Raw genomic sequence first — 18,061 nt, 5'->3', positions numbered from 1 at the left:
GGATGTAGGATGAGGTGAAGAAGTCTGGGAGGAGGGACTGGGAGAGGGAGCAACATTTGGGATGTAAATAAATAAAATAATTAAAAATAATACCAAGAGTTAGTTTATTTTGTATTGCACCAGCGCTTAATCATGGTGCCGAAATTGAAGGAATAAGTGTTTCTGGAATGCCATTGTATTTTTGTTTCAATTGCTCACCGGATGTAATGCTTTGGCTATTTTCCCCAGGTTGAGAGTTCCAAGTTCTCACCTGAAACTTCACTGGTACTTCAAACAGTTGATTCTTTGCAATGTGAATGCTTTGTAGGAAAAGAGGGAAAATAAGATGGACTGTATAATTGACAAAGAAAAAAGTCCAAGCTATCTATCACTGTTCTCAACATTGCAACATTTTTTTAAGTTAAGAAGACTCAGTTAACACCTAAACCACCAAGACCCAACAAAGAAAGAGAACTTCAGACCATTTTCTATTATGAATATCAATGCAAAAGTACCCAATAAAATTCTTGCGAATGGAATCCAAGAACACATCAAAACAATCATCCACTATGATCAAGTAGGCTTCATCCCAGGAAGCAGGGATGGTACAATACACAGAAATCCATCAACGCAATAGACTATATAGACAAATTCAAGGAAAGAATCCTAATGACCATCTCATTAGATGCCAAAAAAGCATTTGACAAAATACAATACCCCTTCATGTTAAAAGTCTTGGAAAGATCAGTAATTCAAGGTCCATACCTAAACATAATAAAAGCAATATACAGCAAACCAGTAGCCAACATCAAACTAAATGGAGAGAAACTTGAAGCAATCCCACTAAAATCAGGGACTAGACAAGGCTGTCCACTCTCTCCCTACCTATTCAAAATAGTACTTGAAGTCCTAGCTAGAGCAACTGACAACAAAAGGAGGTCAAAGTGGTACAAATTGGAAAGGAAGAAGTCAAAATATCACTATTTTCAGATGATATGATAGTATACTTAAGTGACTGTAGTGAACTCCTACAGCTGATAAACCACTTAAGCAAAGTGGCTGGATATAAAATTAACTCAAACAAATCAGTAGCCTTCCTATACTCAAAGGATAAATGGGCTGAGAAAGAAACTAGGGAAATGACACCCTTCACAATAGTCACAAACAATATAAAATATCTTGGTGTGACTCTCACCAAACAAGTGAAAGATCTGTATGACAAGAACGTCAAGTCTCTGAAGAAGAAATCAATGAAGATCTAAGAAGATGGAAAGAAGATGAATTGGCAGGCTTAATACAAAAGCAAGCTACAGATTCAACACAAACCCCATCAAAATTCCCTATCAGTTCTTCATAGAGTTAGAAAGAAAAATTTGCAAATTCATTTGGAATAACAAAAAAACCCAGGATAGTGAAAACTATTCTCAACAATAAAAGAACTTCTGGGGGAATGACCATCCCTGACCTCAAGCTGTACTACAGAGCAATTGTGATTTAAAAAACAAACAAACAAACAAACAAACAAACAAACAAATAAAACTGCATGGTACTGGTACAGCAACAGACAGGTAGATTAATGGAATAGAATTGAAGATCCAGAAATGAACACACACACATATGGTCACTTGATCTTTGACAAAGGAGCTAAAACCATCCAGTAGAAAAAAGACAGCACTTTCAACAAATGGTGCTGGTTCAACTGGCAGGTAGCATGTAGAAGAATTCAAATTGATCCGTTCTTATCTCCTTGTACAAAGCTCAATTCCAAGTGGATCAGGGACTTCCAAATGAAACCAGATACACTGAATCTAATACAAGAGAAAGTGGGAAAGAGCCTCTAACACATTGGCACAGGGGAAAATTTCCTGAGCAGAACACTAATGGTCCAGGCTCTAAGAACAATTATAGACAAATGGGATCTCATGAAAATTAAAAGTTTCTGTAAGGCAAAGGACACTCTCCACAGGACAAAAACTTTACCAACACTACATCTAACAGGACTATCCAATATATACAAAGAAATCAAGAAGTTGGACTCCAGAAAATCAAATAACCCTATTAAAACATGAGGTACAGAGCTAAACAAAGAATTCTCAACTAAGGAATCTCGAATGGCTGATAAGCACCTAAAGAAATGTTCAACATCCTTAGTCATCAGGGAAATGCAAATCAAAAGGACCCTGAGATTCCACCTCACACCAGTCAGAAAGGCTAAGATCAAAAACTCAGGTAACAGCAGATGCTGGCGAGGATGTGGAGAAAGAGGAACACTCCTCCATTGCTGGTGGAATTGCAAGCTGGTACAACCACTCTGGAAATCAGTCTGGAGGTTCCTCAGAAAATTGGACATAGTACTACTGGAGGATCCAGTATTACCACTCCTGGGCATATACCCGGAAGATGCTCCAACATATAACAAGGAGACATGCTTCACTATGTTCATAGCAGCCTTATTTATAATAGGCAGAAGCCGGAACAAACTTTAGATGTTCCTCAACAGAGGAATAGATACAGAAAATGTGGTACATTTACACAATGGAGTACTACTCAGCTATTAAAAACAATGAGTTCATGAAATTCGCAGGCAAATGAATGGAACTAGAAAATATCATCCTCAATGTGGTAGCCCAGTCAGAAAAGAACACACATGGTATGTACTCACTGATAAGTGGATATTAAGAAAAAAGCTGGGAATACCCACAATACAACTCATGGACCATATGAAGTTCAAGAAGAAGGAAGACCCAAAGTGTGGATGCTTCAGTCTCACTCAGAAGGGGAACAAAATTATCATGAGAGGTAGACAGAGGGAGTGACGTGGGAGGGAGAGAAGATGGTGAGGGAAAAGGGAACAGGATCAGGTGTGGGAGGAGACTGGGCGGGGGAGAAGTACAGAGGATCAGATAATTTAACAAAGTTGTGTAGATGTAGGGGTGGGGAACCAGGGATAGCCACTAGAAAGTCCCAGATGCCAGGAAAGCAAGAGGACCCCAGGACCCGAGGATGACATTAGTTGAATACCCAAGCAGAGGGAAGAGAAAACCTGTAGAGTCCATATCCAGGGGTTAGGCAAGGCCCCCAGTTGAGGGATGGGACTGTATAGTCATCTCAAAAATATTAACCCAGAATTGCTCCTGTCTAAAGGAAGTGCATGTGAAGCAGAGACTGAAGGAAAGGCCATCCAGAGACTGCCCCGCCTGGGATCCATCCCACATGCAGACATTAAACCCAGACACTATTGCTGATGCCAAGAAGTGCTTGCTGACAGGAGCTTGATATAGCTGTTTCCTGAGAGGCTTTGCCAGAACCGTACTGATACAGATTTGGATACTTGCAGCCAACTATTGGACTGAGCACGGAGACCCCAATGGAGGTGTTAGGGGAAGGACTGAAGGAGCTGAAGGGGTTTGCAGCCCCATAGGAGGAACAACAATATGAACCAAACAGTACCCCCAGAGTTCCCAGGGACTAAACCACCAACCAAAGAGTACACATGGAGGGACCCATGGCCCCAGCTGCATATGTAGCAGAGGATGACCTTGTTGGACATCAATGGGAGGAGGGACTCTTGGTCCTTTGAAGGCTGGATGCCCCAGTGTAGAGGAATGCTAGGGTGGTGAGATGGAAGTGGGTGGGTGGGTGGGTGGGTAGGGAGCTCCCTCATAGAATCAGGTGAAGGGGGATGGGATAAGGGGTTTATGGAGAGGAAACTGGGAAAGGGGATAACCTTTAAAATGTAAATAAATAAATTAACCAATAAAATATTTAAAAAATAATTCTAATAATTAAGTGGTTCCCACTCTGGGGCCTTAAATACAAAACCAAAAAAACCTTAAGAAAGACTTGAGAAAACTTGTGAAAATGCAGCTTTTATTTTATTTCTTAAGTTATAAAAATATGAACATGTCAAAAATAGTTTAGTCCACATATGAGCAGTTCCAGCCATTTAAAGTCATACATGTTATGGAGTCATACAGCATATGGATAAAGCAACATATGATTAGCAACTAAACAATGGTTTAGTTCTGTTATTGCTAATTATACACAGATTTTGCGATTGTTCTCCACCAATAGAAAGGGCAGTGACTGGGCATTTTAATTATTTTTGCTAAAGATATAGTTAATGGAAAAAATTCAAAATAAGAGCAAGCTCACTCTGAATAGACTAGAATGTATATGTTTTGATAAGAACTTAAATGAGCCATGGTTTTAAATATCAGTTCTATCACCTTCTATTTAATTTAAATAATACAATAATTATAAATATAGTACATTTCTGAGCCAAAGTAAATTACTAGTTTTAAAATTGAGTGATAAAAGATTAATAGTGATCATAATATAGAACAAACCTTGCATATTTAGTTTAAAATACTTAAAAATTGCAAAGAATTATAAAGTTTAACTAAAAGCTAAAAACACTATATTTTTGTCTTTAGAAGCTAAAACATAAAGTTTGTTCCTTTGAAGTTTATCATGAAGATCATTTCTTTGATTTCTGGATTTTTAACCATAGGCAGAAATGTTTTAATAATATTTTTATCCAGTGCCATACAGAAATAAATCATAAAATCAAAGACTTAATTTTAAAAAGTAGGTAAAGCCGTTGACAGTGTAAAAGCCATGGAAGAAAATTATTCATGCGCATGGTAGGTAATACATTGGAGGCTTGGGGCTTGAAGTTGATATGGAAGAATTTGGAGTTCAGCATGTACAGAGACTGAGCATAGCTTTCTTTCGAATTCTCAGATTCGGAGACAAAGTTAAGTTTACAGCTGATATCTTAATCCCTTACATTCAGAAAGAAGCTGGGGTGGATACTGGAGACAGGCATGAAGGGGAAGTAAAATAATCTTAAAATCCAGTTTTTAGGACCATGGCAAGAATTCTTAGAGACTCTTGGGATGCAAATCCTGAAACTTGGCTCCACTTCCAGGAGGTAGGGAACAGGTGTGCTCCCTCTTTTGGTGTTGGCTTCAGCCTTAGATTTCTATGTTTCTCATTTCTTACTCTCCCATTAAAGCTTCTGTTATCACTCCCATTTATCACATAAACACATTGACCTGAAGCCGGCACGAACAAAAGGTTTCAGAGTTGTGACTGCCATTAAATGCACCCGATATACAAGTATCAGTCGAGAACATTTTTTTCCCCACCTAATTGATTACCTCATTTCAAAAGGAAACATGTCAATGCAAGAAAACAACACGGACTATTATACAGTTATATGCAATTAAAATATGTCAGAACACTAGCGTAAAACTAAGTTGAACAGACTTCAAATACTTATATATTAAAACTTTAGTGTTAATCGTAAACAGGCATGTGCTTCATTGAGAAATTACCCTAGTAACTGAGACTATCCTACAGAGCTATCTTGTGCTATCCCATAGAGAGTAATACAAAAGGACTCCATTTGTGCAATAGATCGGGTTCACAGTGAATATCTTAGTACCTAGATCATGTTTAATATTACCTTGAGAGTGTCAGTAGTGGAATGTATGCATAAGGCATGTAAAAAAAACTATCTTTAAAGCTCTTAAGGGCAATAATCCAAACTGGCAGCTGATCTAGCAAAGGCGCTGCTAAAAAAAAAATGTTACATACATTTAGTTTTAGCACATACACTTAAGTTTGTAGTACTTTTGCACGAAATATATTAATTCTCCTCTAACTTCTCTTGCTGGAACTAATGGACCAATAGAGTGGGTTTTTGCTCCTTTAAATACTAGCCCAATCTTGAAAACGGAAGCAATCACTTGCAATCTTCCACACAGTGCTGTTAGGAGTGCTCTGCGCAGTCAGCAGGAAGTTCTGGTTAAAGAAGTGCTGCTTGTTTCCATCAAACTTCACAACTCCACTGGTCACAACGAGCACTGTAGTTTGGCACTGGGTAGCTTGCTCTTTAGCAACAGAAACAAGAGAAATAGGTCACTTATCTAAGCTTATGATGTAATGTTAAAGTATTTTTATGACTATTCTGTACTTTAAGCAGGCATCCCAAAGTTAATAGTTTAATATTTAAAAAAAATTAACATGATTTTTTTAGTCCAGAAAGATTTACAGAGTACTCTCAAATTTCAAAACAGAGATTAAAAAGCTAACATGACCATATGCTCCCTACATGTGTTAATATTTCATTACATATCTAACATCATTCACAGTTTGTTTCTGAAGCCATTCTTCAGGAAACATAAGGGCGAATATCATTATAAACAACTATATGAGAAAGTAAGTACTCCATCTAGAGGTAAGTATTGCACACTGCATCAATCCACTGTGAATCAAATTTTGTCACAAGTCATTCTTTCACAGAATACAGTTCTCTAAAATTTTAACAAACACTCAAACGCATTAATCTATGATATGACATAAATTATTTTTTCTGTAGGCATTCTCCTTTTCATTAACAAAAAATCACAATCTCTCAAAATTAATGGTGGTTATCTGGGGTGAAAATCACCTAAAAGAAGACCCAAAGCCTGACTGTATAAATTTGTTTTTGTGACACTTAACTTGCTTAAATAAGTAAACACACCCACTACTGAAGGTTACTGCTGCTTGGGTTGTAGACCTCAGTGTTTACGAACCTAAAATAAAGGAGATAGTTTGATACTCACCATGAACTGGTTGGCAATCTAACATATTGATCTGGAATTCGCTGGAAGGCAACATCTCAAAAAAATTAGCAAGGGCTTCCAGCCCTGTAACAACATTTCCATTCCAGATTAGAGTGGCTTTGTCCAAATACAGCCTGACAAGTGCCTAAAAAATAAAGGAAAAGTTTAAAAATGGATTTTTTACCCATAAGCATCTTCTACAAATGCATTAAGATTAGACGGGTTTGGGCACAATCTCAGTGGAGGGCCCCAAGGTCCCCAGAGGACTCTCCATGCTGCATACACCCTAGGACACCCGGGATCTTGAGATCACTGTGAGTGGAACACAACATCAGTTCCAAAAATCCCAGAGGGTCATGTGCTAGCAGCAACAGGGTCAAAGCACAAAGGCAGGCCCTAGCACACCCAGAAGCTTGGGATCACTGAGACCAGTCTATGCAGGAGAGCACATGGGCTTCAGAAGCAACAGAGCTTCTTGGACAGGGTCCCTTTGGGCCTTCATCCTCAGCCAGGAGGCGGGGCTGAGACCCAGACTCCTGGACACCTTCCCTGCCAGAGGAGAGTCAGCCTCCAGGGAGACCTCTGAACTCAGGAATCAGGAGGTGGATCTGAGCTCCAGACTGCTGGACACCTTCCCTGCCAGAAGAGAGCTTGCCTGCAGAGAGTACTCTGACCACTGGGACTCAGGACAGAGTTGGTCTCCCAGGAGTGCTGACAGAGGCTAAAGAATCACAGGAGGAACAAGCTCCAGCCAGAGACAATTAGAACATCTAACACCAGAGATTGCCAGATGGCAAAAGGCAAACTTTAGAATCTTACTAACAGAAATCAAGAACACTGGGCATCATCAGAACCCAGTACACCCACCACATCGAGTCCTGGATACCGAAACACACCGGAAAGGCAAGATTTGGATCTAAAATCATATCTCATGATGCTGGTAGAGGATTTTAAGAAGGGCATTAATAACTCACTTAAAGAAATACAGGAGAACACTGCTAAAGAGGTATAAGCCCTTAAAGAGGAAGCACAAAATTCCCTCAAGGAATTACAGGAAAACAATGCTAAACAGGTAGAAGACCTTACAGAGTAAACAAAAAATCCCTTAAAAAATTACAGGAAAACACAACCAAATAGGTAGTGGAATTGAACAAAACCATCCAAGATCTAAAAATGGAAGTAGAAACAATGAAGAAAACCCTAAGGGAGGTAACTCTGGAGATAGAAACCCTAGGAAAGAAATAAGGAACCATAGATGTAAGCATCAGCAACAGAATACAAGAGATGGAAGAGATAGTCTCAGGTGCAGAAGATTCCATAGAGAACATCGGCACAACAATCAAAGTAAATGCAAAAAGATCCTAACTCAAAGTATACAGGAAATCAAGAACACAATGAGAAGACCAAACTTATGGATAACAGGTATAGATGAGAATGAAGATTTTCACCTTAAAGGGCCAGCAAATATCTTCAACAAAATTATAGAAGAAAACTTCCCAAACCTAAAGAAAGAGATGCCCACGAACATACAAGAAGCCTACAGAACTCTAAATAGACTGGACCAGAAAAGAAATTGCCCCCGACATGTAATAATCAGAACAAAACATGCACTAAATAAAGATAGAATATTAAAAGCAGTAAGGGAAAAAGGTCAACTAACATATAAAGGCAGACCTATTAGAATTACACCAGACTTCTCACCAGAGACTATGAAAGACAGAAGATCCTGGACAGATGTTATGCAGACCGTAAGAGAACACAAATGCCAGCCCAGGCTACTATATCCAGCAAAACTCTCAATTACCATAGATGGAGAAACCAAAATATTTCATGACAAAACCAAATTCACACAATATCTTTCCAGGAATCCAGCCCTTCAAAGGATAATAAAGGGAAAACAACAACACAAGGATGGAAACTACACCCTAGAAAAAGCAAGAAAGTAATCCTTCAACAAAACTAAAAGAAGACAGCTGCAAGAACAGAATCCTAACTTTAACAACAAAAATAACAGGAAGCAACAATTACATTTCCTTAATATCTCTTAATATCAATGGACTCAATTCCCAAATAAAAAGTCATAGACTAACAGACTGGCTACACAAACAGGATCCAACTTTTTGCTGCTTACAGGAAACCCATCTCAGGGAAAAGGACAGACACTACCTCAGAGTGAAAGGCTGGAAAACAATTTTCTAAGAAAATAGTCTGAAGAAACAAGCTGGAGTAGCCATTCTAATATAGAATAAAATCGACTTCCAACCCAAAGTTATCAAAAAAGACGAGGAAGGGCACTTCATACGCATCAAAGGTAAAATCTTCCAAGATGAAGTCTCAATTCTGAATATCTATGCTCCAAATGTAAGGGCGGCCACATTCATTAAAGAAACTATAGTGAAGCTCAAAGCACACATTGCACCTCACACAATAATAGTGGGAGACTTCAACACACCACTTTCATCAATGGACAGATCGTGGAAACAGAAACTAAACAGGGACAGTGTGAAACTCACAGAAGTTATGAAACAAATGGATCTAATAGATATCTACAGAACATTTTATCCTAAATCAAAAGTATATACCTTCTTCTCAGCACCTTCTTCTCATGGTACCTCCTCCAAAATCGATCATATAATCTGTCATAAAACAGGCCTCCACAGATACAAAAATATTGAAATTGTCCCATGCATCCTATCAGATCACCATGGACTAAGGCTGATCTTCAATAACAACATAAATAATAGAAAGCCAACATTCACGTGGAAACCGAACAACACTCTTCTCAATGATACCTTGGTCAAAGAAGAAATAAAGAAAGAAATTAAAGACTTTTTAGAGTTTAATGAAAATGAAGTCACAAAATACCCAAACTCATGGGACACGATGAAAACATTCCTAAGAGGAAAACTCATAGATCTTAGTGCCTCTAAACAGAAACTAGAGAGAGCATATACTAGCAGCTTGACAGCACACCTAAAAGCTCTAGAACAAAAGGAAGCAAATTCACCCAAGAGGAGTAGAGGGCAGGAAATAATCAAACTCAGGGGTGAAATCAACTAAGTGGAAAGAAAAAGAACTATTCAAAGAATCAACCAAACCAGGAGCTGTTTTTTTTTTCTTTTTGAGAAAATCAAGATAGATAAACCCTTACCTTGACTCACTAGAGGGCAAAGGGACAGCAGACTAATTAACAAAACCAGAAATGAAAAGGTAGACAGAACAACAGAACATGAGTAAATCCAAAACACTATCAGATCCTACTACAAAAGGCTATACTCAACAAAACTGGAAAACCTGGATGAAATGGACAAATTTCTAGACAGAAACCAGGTACCAAAGTTAAAACAAGATCAGATTAATGACCTAAACAGTCCTATATCCCCTAAAGAAATAGAAGCAGTCATTAATAGTCTCCCAACCAAAAAAAAGCCCAGGACCAGATGGGTTTAGTGCAGAGTTCTATCAGACCTTCAAAGAAGACCAACTCCAGTTCTCCTCAAACTATTCCACAAAATAGAAGTAGAAGGTACTCTACCCAATTCATTCTATGAAGCCACAATTACTCTGATACCTAAACCACAGAAAGTCCCAACAAAGATAGAGAACTTCAGACCAATTTCCCTTATGAATAAGGGAAAAAGACAAAAAGGCCACCAACAGATTGGGAAAGAATCTTTACCAATCCTAAATCAGATAGGGGACTAATATCCAATATATAAAGAACTCAAGAAGATGGGCTACAGAAAATCAAACAACCCTATTAAAAATGGGGTACAGAGCTAAACAAAGAATTCTTAACTGAGGAATACCGAAGGGCTGAGAAGCACCTGAAAAAATGTTCAACATCCTTAATCATCAGGGAAATACAAATCAAAACAACCCTGAGATTCCACCTCACACCAGTCAGAATGGCTAAGATCAAAAATTCAGCTGACAGCAGATGCTGGTGAGGATGTGGAGAAAGAGGGAGGCTCCTCCATTGTTGGTGGGATTGCAAGCTGGTACAACCACTCTGGAAATCAGTCTGGTTGTTCCTCAGAAAATTGGACATTGTATTAAGGAGATCCAGCAATTCCTCTCCTGGCCATATACCCAGAAGTTGTTCCAAGTGGTAATAAGGACACATGCTCCACTATGTTCATAGCAGCCTTATTTATAATAGGCAGAAGCTGGAATGAACCCAGATGTCCCTTAACAGAGGAATGGATACAGAAAATGTGGTACATTTACACAATGCAATACTACTCAGCTATTAAAAACAATGAATTCATGAAATTCGTAGGCAAATGGATGGATCTGGAGGATATCATTCTGAATGGGGTAACCCAATCACAAAAGAACACACATGATATGCACTCACTGATAAGCAGATATTAGCCCAGAAACTTAGAGTATCCAAGATACAATTTGCAAAACACATGAAACTCAAGAAGAAGAAAGACCAAAGTGTGGATACAAAATATCCATGGAAGGAGTTACAGAGACAAAGTTTGGAGCTGAGACAGAAGGAAAGACCATCCTGGGGATCCATCCCATATATAACCACCAAACCCAGACACTATTGCATATGCCAGAAAGATTTTGCTGACAGGACCCTGACATAGCTCTCTCTTGTGAGTCTATGCCAATGCCTGGCAAATACAGAAGTGGATGCTCACAGTCATCTTTTGGATGGAACCCAGGGCCCCTAGTGAAGGAGGTAGAGAAAGTACCCAAGGAGGTTAAAGGGATCTGCAACCCTATTGGAGGAACAACAATATGAACTAACCAGAACCCCCAGAGCTCGTGTCTCTAGTTGCATATGTAGCACTGGATGGCCTAGTTGGCTATCAATGGGAGGAGAGGACCTTGGTCTTGTGAAGATCATATGCCCCAGTACAGAGGAATGCCAGAGCCAGGAAGCAGGAATGGGTGGGTTGGGGAGCAGGGCGAGGGGAGGGTATAGGGGGCTTTGGGGATAGCATTTGAAATGTAAATGAAGAAAGTATCTAATAAAAAATTAGTCAGAAAAAGTTAAATGGAAAAAAAAGATGGTATGTGAACATTTTCATGGCAGAGTCTCTACCTCCACTATATCTACTTTCACTTCTGACTCATTAGTTTTGGAAAATAATGTGGCCATGATGTCTACCTTGCCTTGAATACATATTATCCAACTCTGTAAACCTGGAAATTTATATTTTAATATTTCCATTTTAATTTTGATGAGAAAATCTTGCATCCCTTAAATAGTAAGGGTTTTAAAATTTTGCTATTTAAAAATGAATAAAGTGATCACAAACCCCAAAGCACACGCAATTTCAATCCAGTTTTGCTTTCTCTTCTCCAATCCTGAGAGTTAGGTTACCCAATAAGCCCTAATACACTTTGAGTCTAATGACTACATACATGTGAATAACTTGATGCTTTTAGGTTAGGAAGAATTAATTTTTTTTTAATATTGGCATAGTAAGTTCAAAAGAGTCAGAATCACCTAAAGTAGTGCTTTTGACAGTGAGTGTGATAAGGTCCAAATAAGACAAAAATCCAGCAGCATTAACTCTATTGGGTCAAGTGACACATTATTTGTTTTATTCTCAAAGGTAAGTTGGATTAACAGGATCACATATGCTCTTGCACTTAATTAACTATGTGACCTGTTTTTAAAAAACAAAAACCCTTTGTCATGTGTCCCATGATGGCCTCAAAGCCACTCCACCTCTAGGATTCTACAATTCCAGGTATGTACCAAGAGGGCTGGGCTATGCTTTCCCCTACCCCTTTACTCTATCTATCTATCTATCTATCTATCTATCTATCTATCTATCTATCTATCTATCTATCTAATCTATCTATGTAATCTATCTATCTATCTATCTATCTATCTATCTATCTATCTATCTTATCTATCTTATCTATCTATCTATCTATCTATCTATCTATCTATCTATCTATCTATCTATCTAGTACTTTTCTGAAAGCAGATCTTAGCTCTGGCTGTACTGAAGCTCACTATGTATACCGGGCTGGCCTTCAATTCAGAGAAACACCTACTTGTTCCTCCCAAGTGCTTGGATTAAAGGCATGTGTCATTAAATTCAACAGCATATATTAGTTCTGAAAGCACCAAGACAGGACAAATGACAGATATTCATGACAAAGGACAATAAACATCCATTGTCATAGCTTTTGCCACCTCCAGTTTCAAGTCAGCAATAATAACATGTTTTATCTTACTTTAAAAAGTTTTAAAAATAACAAAACTGTCCTGCACTGGTGGGAGAACAAGGCAAGGCTCATTCCATCACATACTGGAATAATTAATTCCTTTAAAATAGAGTTGAGATGGGGTTGCAAGATGGCTCAGTGGTTAAGAGCACTGACTGTTCTACCAGTGGACCTGAGTTCAATTCCCAGCACTTACATGTCAGTTCACAACTATCTAACTCCAGTTCATACATGCAGGCAAAATACAAATGCACATAAAATACTATAAAAATAGAGTTGAGGAATAAATTACAATGAAGATTTAAAAAAAAAGTGAGACCTTGATCTATTGAAAACTAAAAGCATGTCTATTCCTGGAATTCTTATTGTGAGCACCAGCTACAACTGAGAATCTTAAGCAGACCAACAGATGTCCCTGCAATGACACACCATTCCACACCATCATAATTTCTTTAACTATGTTAATTCGAGGGACTAAGAAAAAATCAACTATTTATATACAGGTGTGCTGGACCCAGTTATATGAAGTGTTTAATTTCCGAACTGGGGATATAGGACAGTGGTAAAGTACTTGCATAATCTGTTAAGGCCCCGAGTTCAATTTTCAGCACCGCAATTTTTTCTATTTAAAAATAAAACGAGGTAAAGAAAACTTGGGACTTTGCCTATGAACATGGAACTAGGTAAAGTCAAACTTATGATTCCAGAGCTGATATCCCCACCAATACCTTACCATGCCCTCTATAAGCAACTCGTTTTCTTTTTATATTTTTATTTAAACGTTTTTAAATTTAAATATATTTTGATCATATTCTTTCTCTCCCCCAAGTCCCACCAGATCTTTTCCCCAGCCTTCCAACATGTTTGGGTTTCAAAAAACCCAAACAAAAACTTAATACAACAAAACACTTCCCAAACCAAACCAATAAAACAAAATAAAACAACACCAAAACTGAAAAAAGAACAACAACATAAAAACAATCCACCAAACTGTACTCAAATGAAAGCAACTCTTCAAGAACTTGTGCACCATAATTACATATGCAGGTCAGATAAATGGTATTTTAAAAATAAAATTTAAACAAAGAACAATAGAGACTATAAAACTCACATGTCGTCTTTTGTCCATTGTCTCATAGTAAATATTGACAAATTCCTCGGCAGCTCTACATGCCTGATCCACATAAGTTTTAAAATTCTACGAGAAAATATTCACAAATGTAGATTATAATTCCACCAATCCCCCCTCAAGCACAAAATACACAAAAGAAGTTGTCAATTTATGCTCATCATTCTAAAGCTGCATTTGAATTCCACTCCTATGACATAAATTTGAGTATTAAGATTAAGGCACAAATTTCTGCTTGAAAATCTGCTGCTAGTTTTAGGTGTATGTCTTTAAAACACATTCATCTCCCATCTTTTCATTCGTCACATATGAATCTTGGTTCTTTGCTTGGCATGTATCTGTAACTCGGAGATGTGCAGAGGCAGGGACCCTAGGTGTGAAGTGTGGGCAATTATTGAGTAGGCTAGCAAAGCGCTTCATTTCAAGCGCTTATGACCAAGCTCAAAAGCTACTGCGATTAAAAAACAAACAAACAAACAAAAAAACCAAAAAAAAAAAAAACCTGTCAAAATAGAAGTGAACGTCTAAGCAGCCTCACGGAGACATTTTTCTTACGTTATATAACCACTCACTCGTGTCTGGAAGTGAATTGCAGAACCTAAGAAATGAAACCCCTCAGATCCATTCTCACCAGAGTATCCCTGATGAAGTAACCCTTTTGTGGAGGCAGTTCTAGTCTTTGAAATAAATAAAAACAATCGCCACCCTTTTTCAGGGATCCGGAGCTTTTGCTTGCTCTATCTATCTATCTATCTATCTATCTATCTATCTATCTATCTATCTATCTATCTATCTATCTATCTATCATCTATCTATCTATCTTTAAGCGCCAACGGAAAGAGGGCCACCTAAAGCCACCGGCCACAGAGCTGCATCCTCACACAGGCTGCTGGACTCCCACCAGCCGCTCCATCTCCGGAGCAGGGGGCGGGCGGAGGGCGCGAGCTCCGCCCCAGGGGCTGGCGGGCTGGAGCCTGATTCGCCACTCGCTCATGCTCGCGCCTCCTCCCTTCTCCCTCCCCTCCCCTCCCCCCTCCCCTCCCCTCCCCTCCCTTCCCCTCTCCCTCCCCTCCCCTCGGCTGCCCTCCCCTCCGCTGCCCTCCCCTCGGCTGCCCTCCCCTCCGCTGCCCTCCCCTCCCCTCCGCTGCCCGAGCCCTAGCTTGCTTGCTCCTCGGCCAAGCCGCGGGCGCCAGGAGGTGTCACGCACTCACCACTGCCAAGGCCATCAGGGGGCTGGAAATGGTCTGCTCCAGAGCTGGCCCCGGAGATGTCCGCACTTCCGCGCTCGTCTGGGTCCTTTGGCTGTGGAAGGATGAGATGTTTAGCAACAAAACGAACCTCGCCAATGGCACAGATTTCTCAACCCGCCCATTGTCCCCCGGAAGTAGCTCAGTCCGGTGTTAAAATCACCCCGATGTTCCAACTTTAAGCAGCGTTTCCCTTCAGTTCCGAGTGATCCCGCCCATCCGTTTTAAATTACTTGCAAACTGTTTATTTACCATAAGAGAAACAGATAAACGAAAAAACTAACCAACCTACACCATCCCCCCAAAACCCCAACAAAACAGAAGGGGAGGACCTTGCTTTTGTAAGCTTAATATGGAAAACAAATACATCTCAAGTTCCCAGCTACCTGTCCTGGCACAAGTTAATATTAAATATTCAATTTTGGGTGGGAACCTCTTCACACGAGGAGGCGGGGCCAAAATTTGAAGGCCAACGAGAAACGGGGGGGGGGGGAATCTATGTCCGTAGCCAATAGGAAAAGGGGGCAGAACTTATGGAAAGTAACACCAACCGCCAACTGCACGAGGGCTGAAAAATTTTAAAGTACAGGGGGTGCTGAAAACTGTTTAAAGTACGGCCAGTGGGGTTTAAAAACTGTTTAAAGTTCTAAAATGTTCTCCATTTTGAGCCTTGGCCACTAAGCTTCGCTGGGCTGCCTACAATTTCTCACGGTTTAATATACAAGCATTTCACGGATTCTCGCCACTCTGGGGGGATTATATAACAAGGACTACCCCCCTAAACCCTACGGTGTGTGTTTCCACAGCGTATTCAAGAACAGCAGGACAAGAAACAGTTTAGTAGTGATCACAAGCACGTTTCTAAACATTTTTACTCATACTCAATTATTTATGACAACTATAAGTTAAATATTATTTTCTTATCAGTCTATTTAAAAAAGTGATTAACCAGCGACTACCTAGGATTTAAGTACAAGTAATGTTTCACTACTCCACTGCCATTTTTTGTTTGTTTTTGTTTTTTGGTTTTTGTTTTGTTTTGTTTTGTTTTTTGTTTTTGTTTTTTTTCGAGACAGTGTTTCTCTGTATAGCCCTGGCTGTCCTGGAACTCACTCTGTAGACCAGGCTGGCCTCGAAGTCAGAAATCTGCCTGCCTCTGCCTCCTGAGTGCTGGGATTAAAGGCGTGCGCCACGACTGCCCGGCTCCCACGACCGCCCGGTTCCCACTGCCATTTTTTTTTTATTACGTATTTTCCTCAATTACATTTCCAATGCTATCCCAAAAGTCCCCCACTTCCCTACCCACCCATTCCCATTTTTAAATATCACTGCCATTTTTTAAAAAAACCAATGATTTCAAAGCGGCTACCGCCGGACTTCTAATTTTTGAATCAAAATATTTCTATAAACTTACTATTTGTAGTTGATTTGTGGCTCCACCCAGGAACTGCCCGAGTTTCCAAAATGTTGGTCCCCATTGGACCAGTTACTTCGAAATTTTTTCATATCTTTATCCTCCGTCAGCTCTCACTATCCCACTAACGGTTACCGCTCACTTCTCCAAAGCTGAGCAACTGAACGTCACTGCGCGTGCGCCTTAGTTACTTCACTTTTTTTTTTTTTTTTTTTTTTTTTTTTTTGTCGGCGATGATGCTCACTTCCTGTATTCTTTTTTTTTTTTTTTTCGGGACAGGGTTTCTCTGTATAGCCCTGGCTGACCTGGAACCCACTCTGTAGACCAGGCTGGCCTAGAAGTCAGAAATCCGCCTGCCTCTGCCTCCCGAGTGCTGGGATTAAAGGCATGTGCCACCAAGCCCGGCTTACTTCCTGTATTCTTATAATTCTTATAACTTCCGGCGCGGCTGCTCCCACAAGATGCCCCACTGTTCTTTATATGCTAATGAATCACAAGTCTGTATCTTCAGTTCTAGCTTTTTTATGGAGATGAATTATACATACTGAATTTGACTAATAGTGAAAATGAGAATGGTCTGCATGTTTCTCGGGTTTCTCAGAAACTCAAGTCCAAAATTTAAACTAATTTTATTCCAGTTTATTTCAATTCCATAATTTTCTCAATCAGTTATGTGTGGATCTTTGGATTTTTTTATTAATGTTTGGTTCTCCTCTTATTCTTTATTCTATCCACAAGTATTTATAATCATTTACTGTGATCCAGGCATTGTGCAAAGCTCTAGCTGCTAAGCAGTGAACTTAGTGGCCATAATACCACTGCAAAGCTTAATAACAAAAATGGCAAAAAATCAAGTATGTACTAATAAGGTTTAAAGGAATTCCACGTAATGAATTTTGAATATCTAGTTTTGGCCACTCTCTAAAACATTTTCTACCCCACCATCTCTCTCTGTCTTTGCCTTTCTAATCCCCTTCCCTGTTCCTTCTTCCCTCCTGCGCTCCTCCCCCTCACTCTTACCTCTCCTTTTTATATTTAATCACTCTCTCCCCACCACCATAGTTCTAATATTTTAAGCCTATCTTGATGTGTTTTTTTAATTTATTTTTTACAGAGTTCTCTCCAAAATTTAAGAAAATTTTAAGAAATTACGTTTCCTGATAAATTAACTACTGTTCATTGTTATATTGGTTTTGACTTTTCTTCAGTACAGGAAGGAATTTAATATAATTTCATTCAATTGTCACAAAACACAGAGAGGTAAATATTAATATTATCCATATTTTAAGAATTTGAGGGGCTGTAGAGATGGCTCAGCAGTTAAAAGCACTGAGTATTCTTCCAGAGCTTCAATTCCCAGCGACAACATGGTAGCTCCCAACCATTTGTAATATCTGAAGAGAGTGTCAGTATACTCACATACATTAAATAAATAAATAAATAAATAATCTTTTTAAAAAAAGAATTT

General features: G+C 39.2%; 1 protein-coding gene across 6 annotated transcripts; it reads right to left on the bottom strand.

Annotated features, from left to right (window-relative positions):
* Positions 1-3,824: 3,824 nt before the first annotated feature.
* Nxt2 (nuclear transport factor 2-like export factor 2) lies at positions 3,825-16,755 on the bottom strand. Of its 6 annotated transcripts, none has more exons than NM_001290532.1 (5): positions 16,594-16,755; positions 15,144-15,234; positions 13,915-14,001; positions 6,597-6,741; positions 3,825-5,879 (listed from the first exon to the last, which is right to left on the bottom strand). In NM_001290532.1, the coding sequence occupies exons 1-5, from the start codon at positions 16,683-16,685 to the stop codon at positions 5,698-5,700; spliced, it is 597 nt and encodes a 198-aa protein (NP_001277461.1). In that variant the 5' UTR covers positions 16,686-16,755; the 3' UTR covers positions 3,825-5,697. The 6 variants fall into 6 exon arrangements, with proteins under 6 accessions (NP_001277461.1, NP_001154902.1, NP_766370.2 ...); NM_001161430.2 differs by lacking the exon at positions 16,594-16,755 and adding an exon at positions 15,512-15,588; XM_030251330.1 differs by lacking the exon at positions 16,594-16,755 and adding an exon at positions 15,566-15,622 and having other exon boundaries at positions 3,830-5,879.
* Between the last annotated feature and the right edge of the window lie 1,306 nt (positions 16,756-18,061).

Source organism: Mus musculus, chromosome X, assembly GCF_000001635.26.
Source record: "Mus musculus strain C57BL/6J chromosome X, GRCm38.p6 C57BL/6J".
Classification (NCBI taxonomy): domain Eukaryota; kingdom Metazoa; phylum Chordata; class Mammalia; order Rodentia; family Muridae; genus Mus; species Mus musculus.
This window is presented reverse-complemented; position numbering and strand designations above follow the sequence as displayed.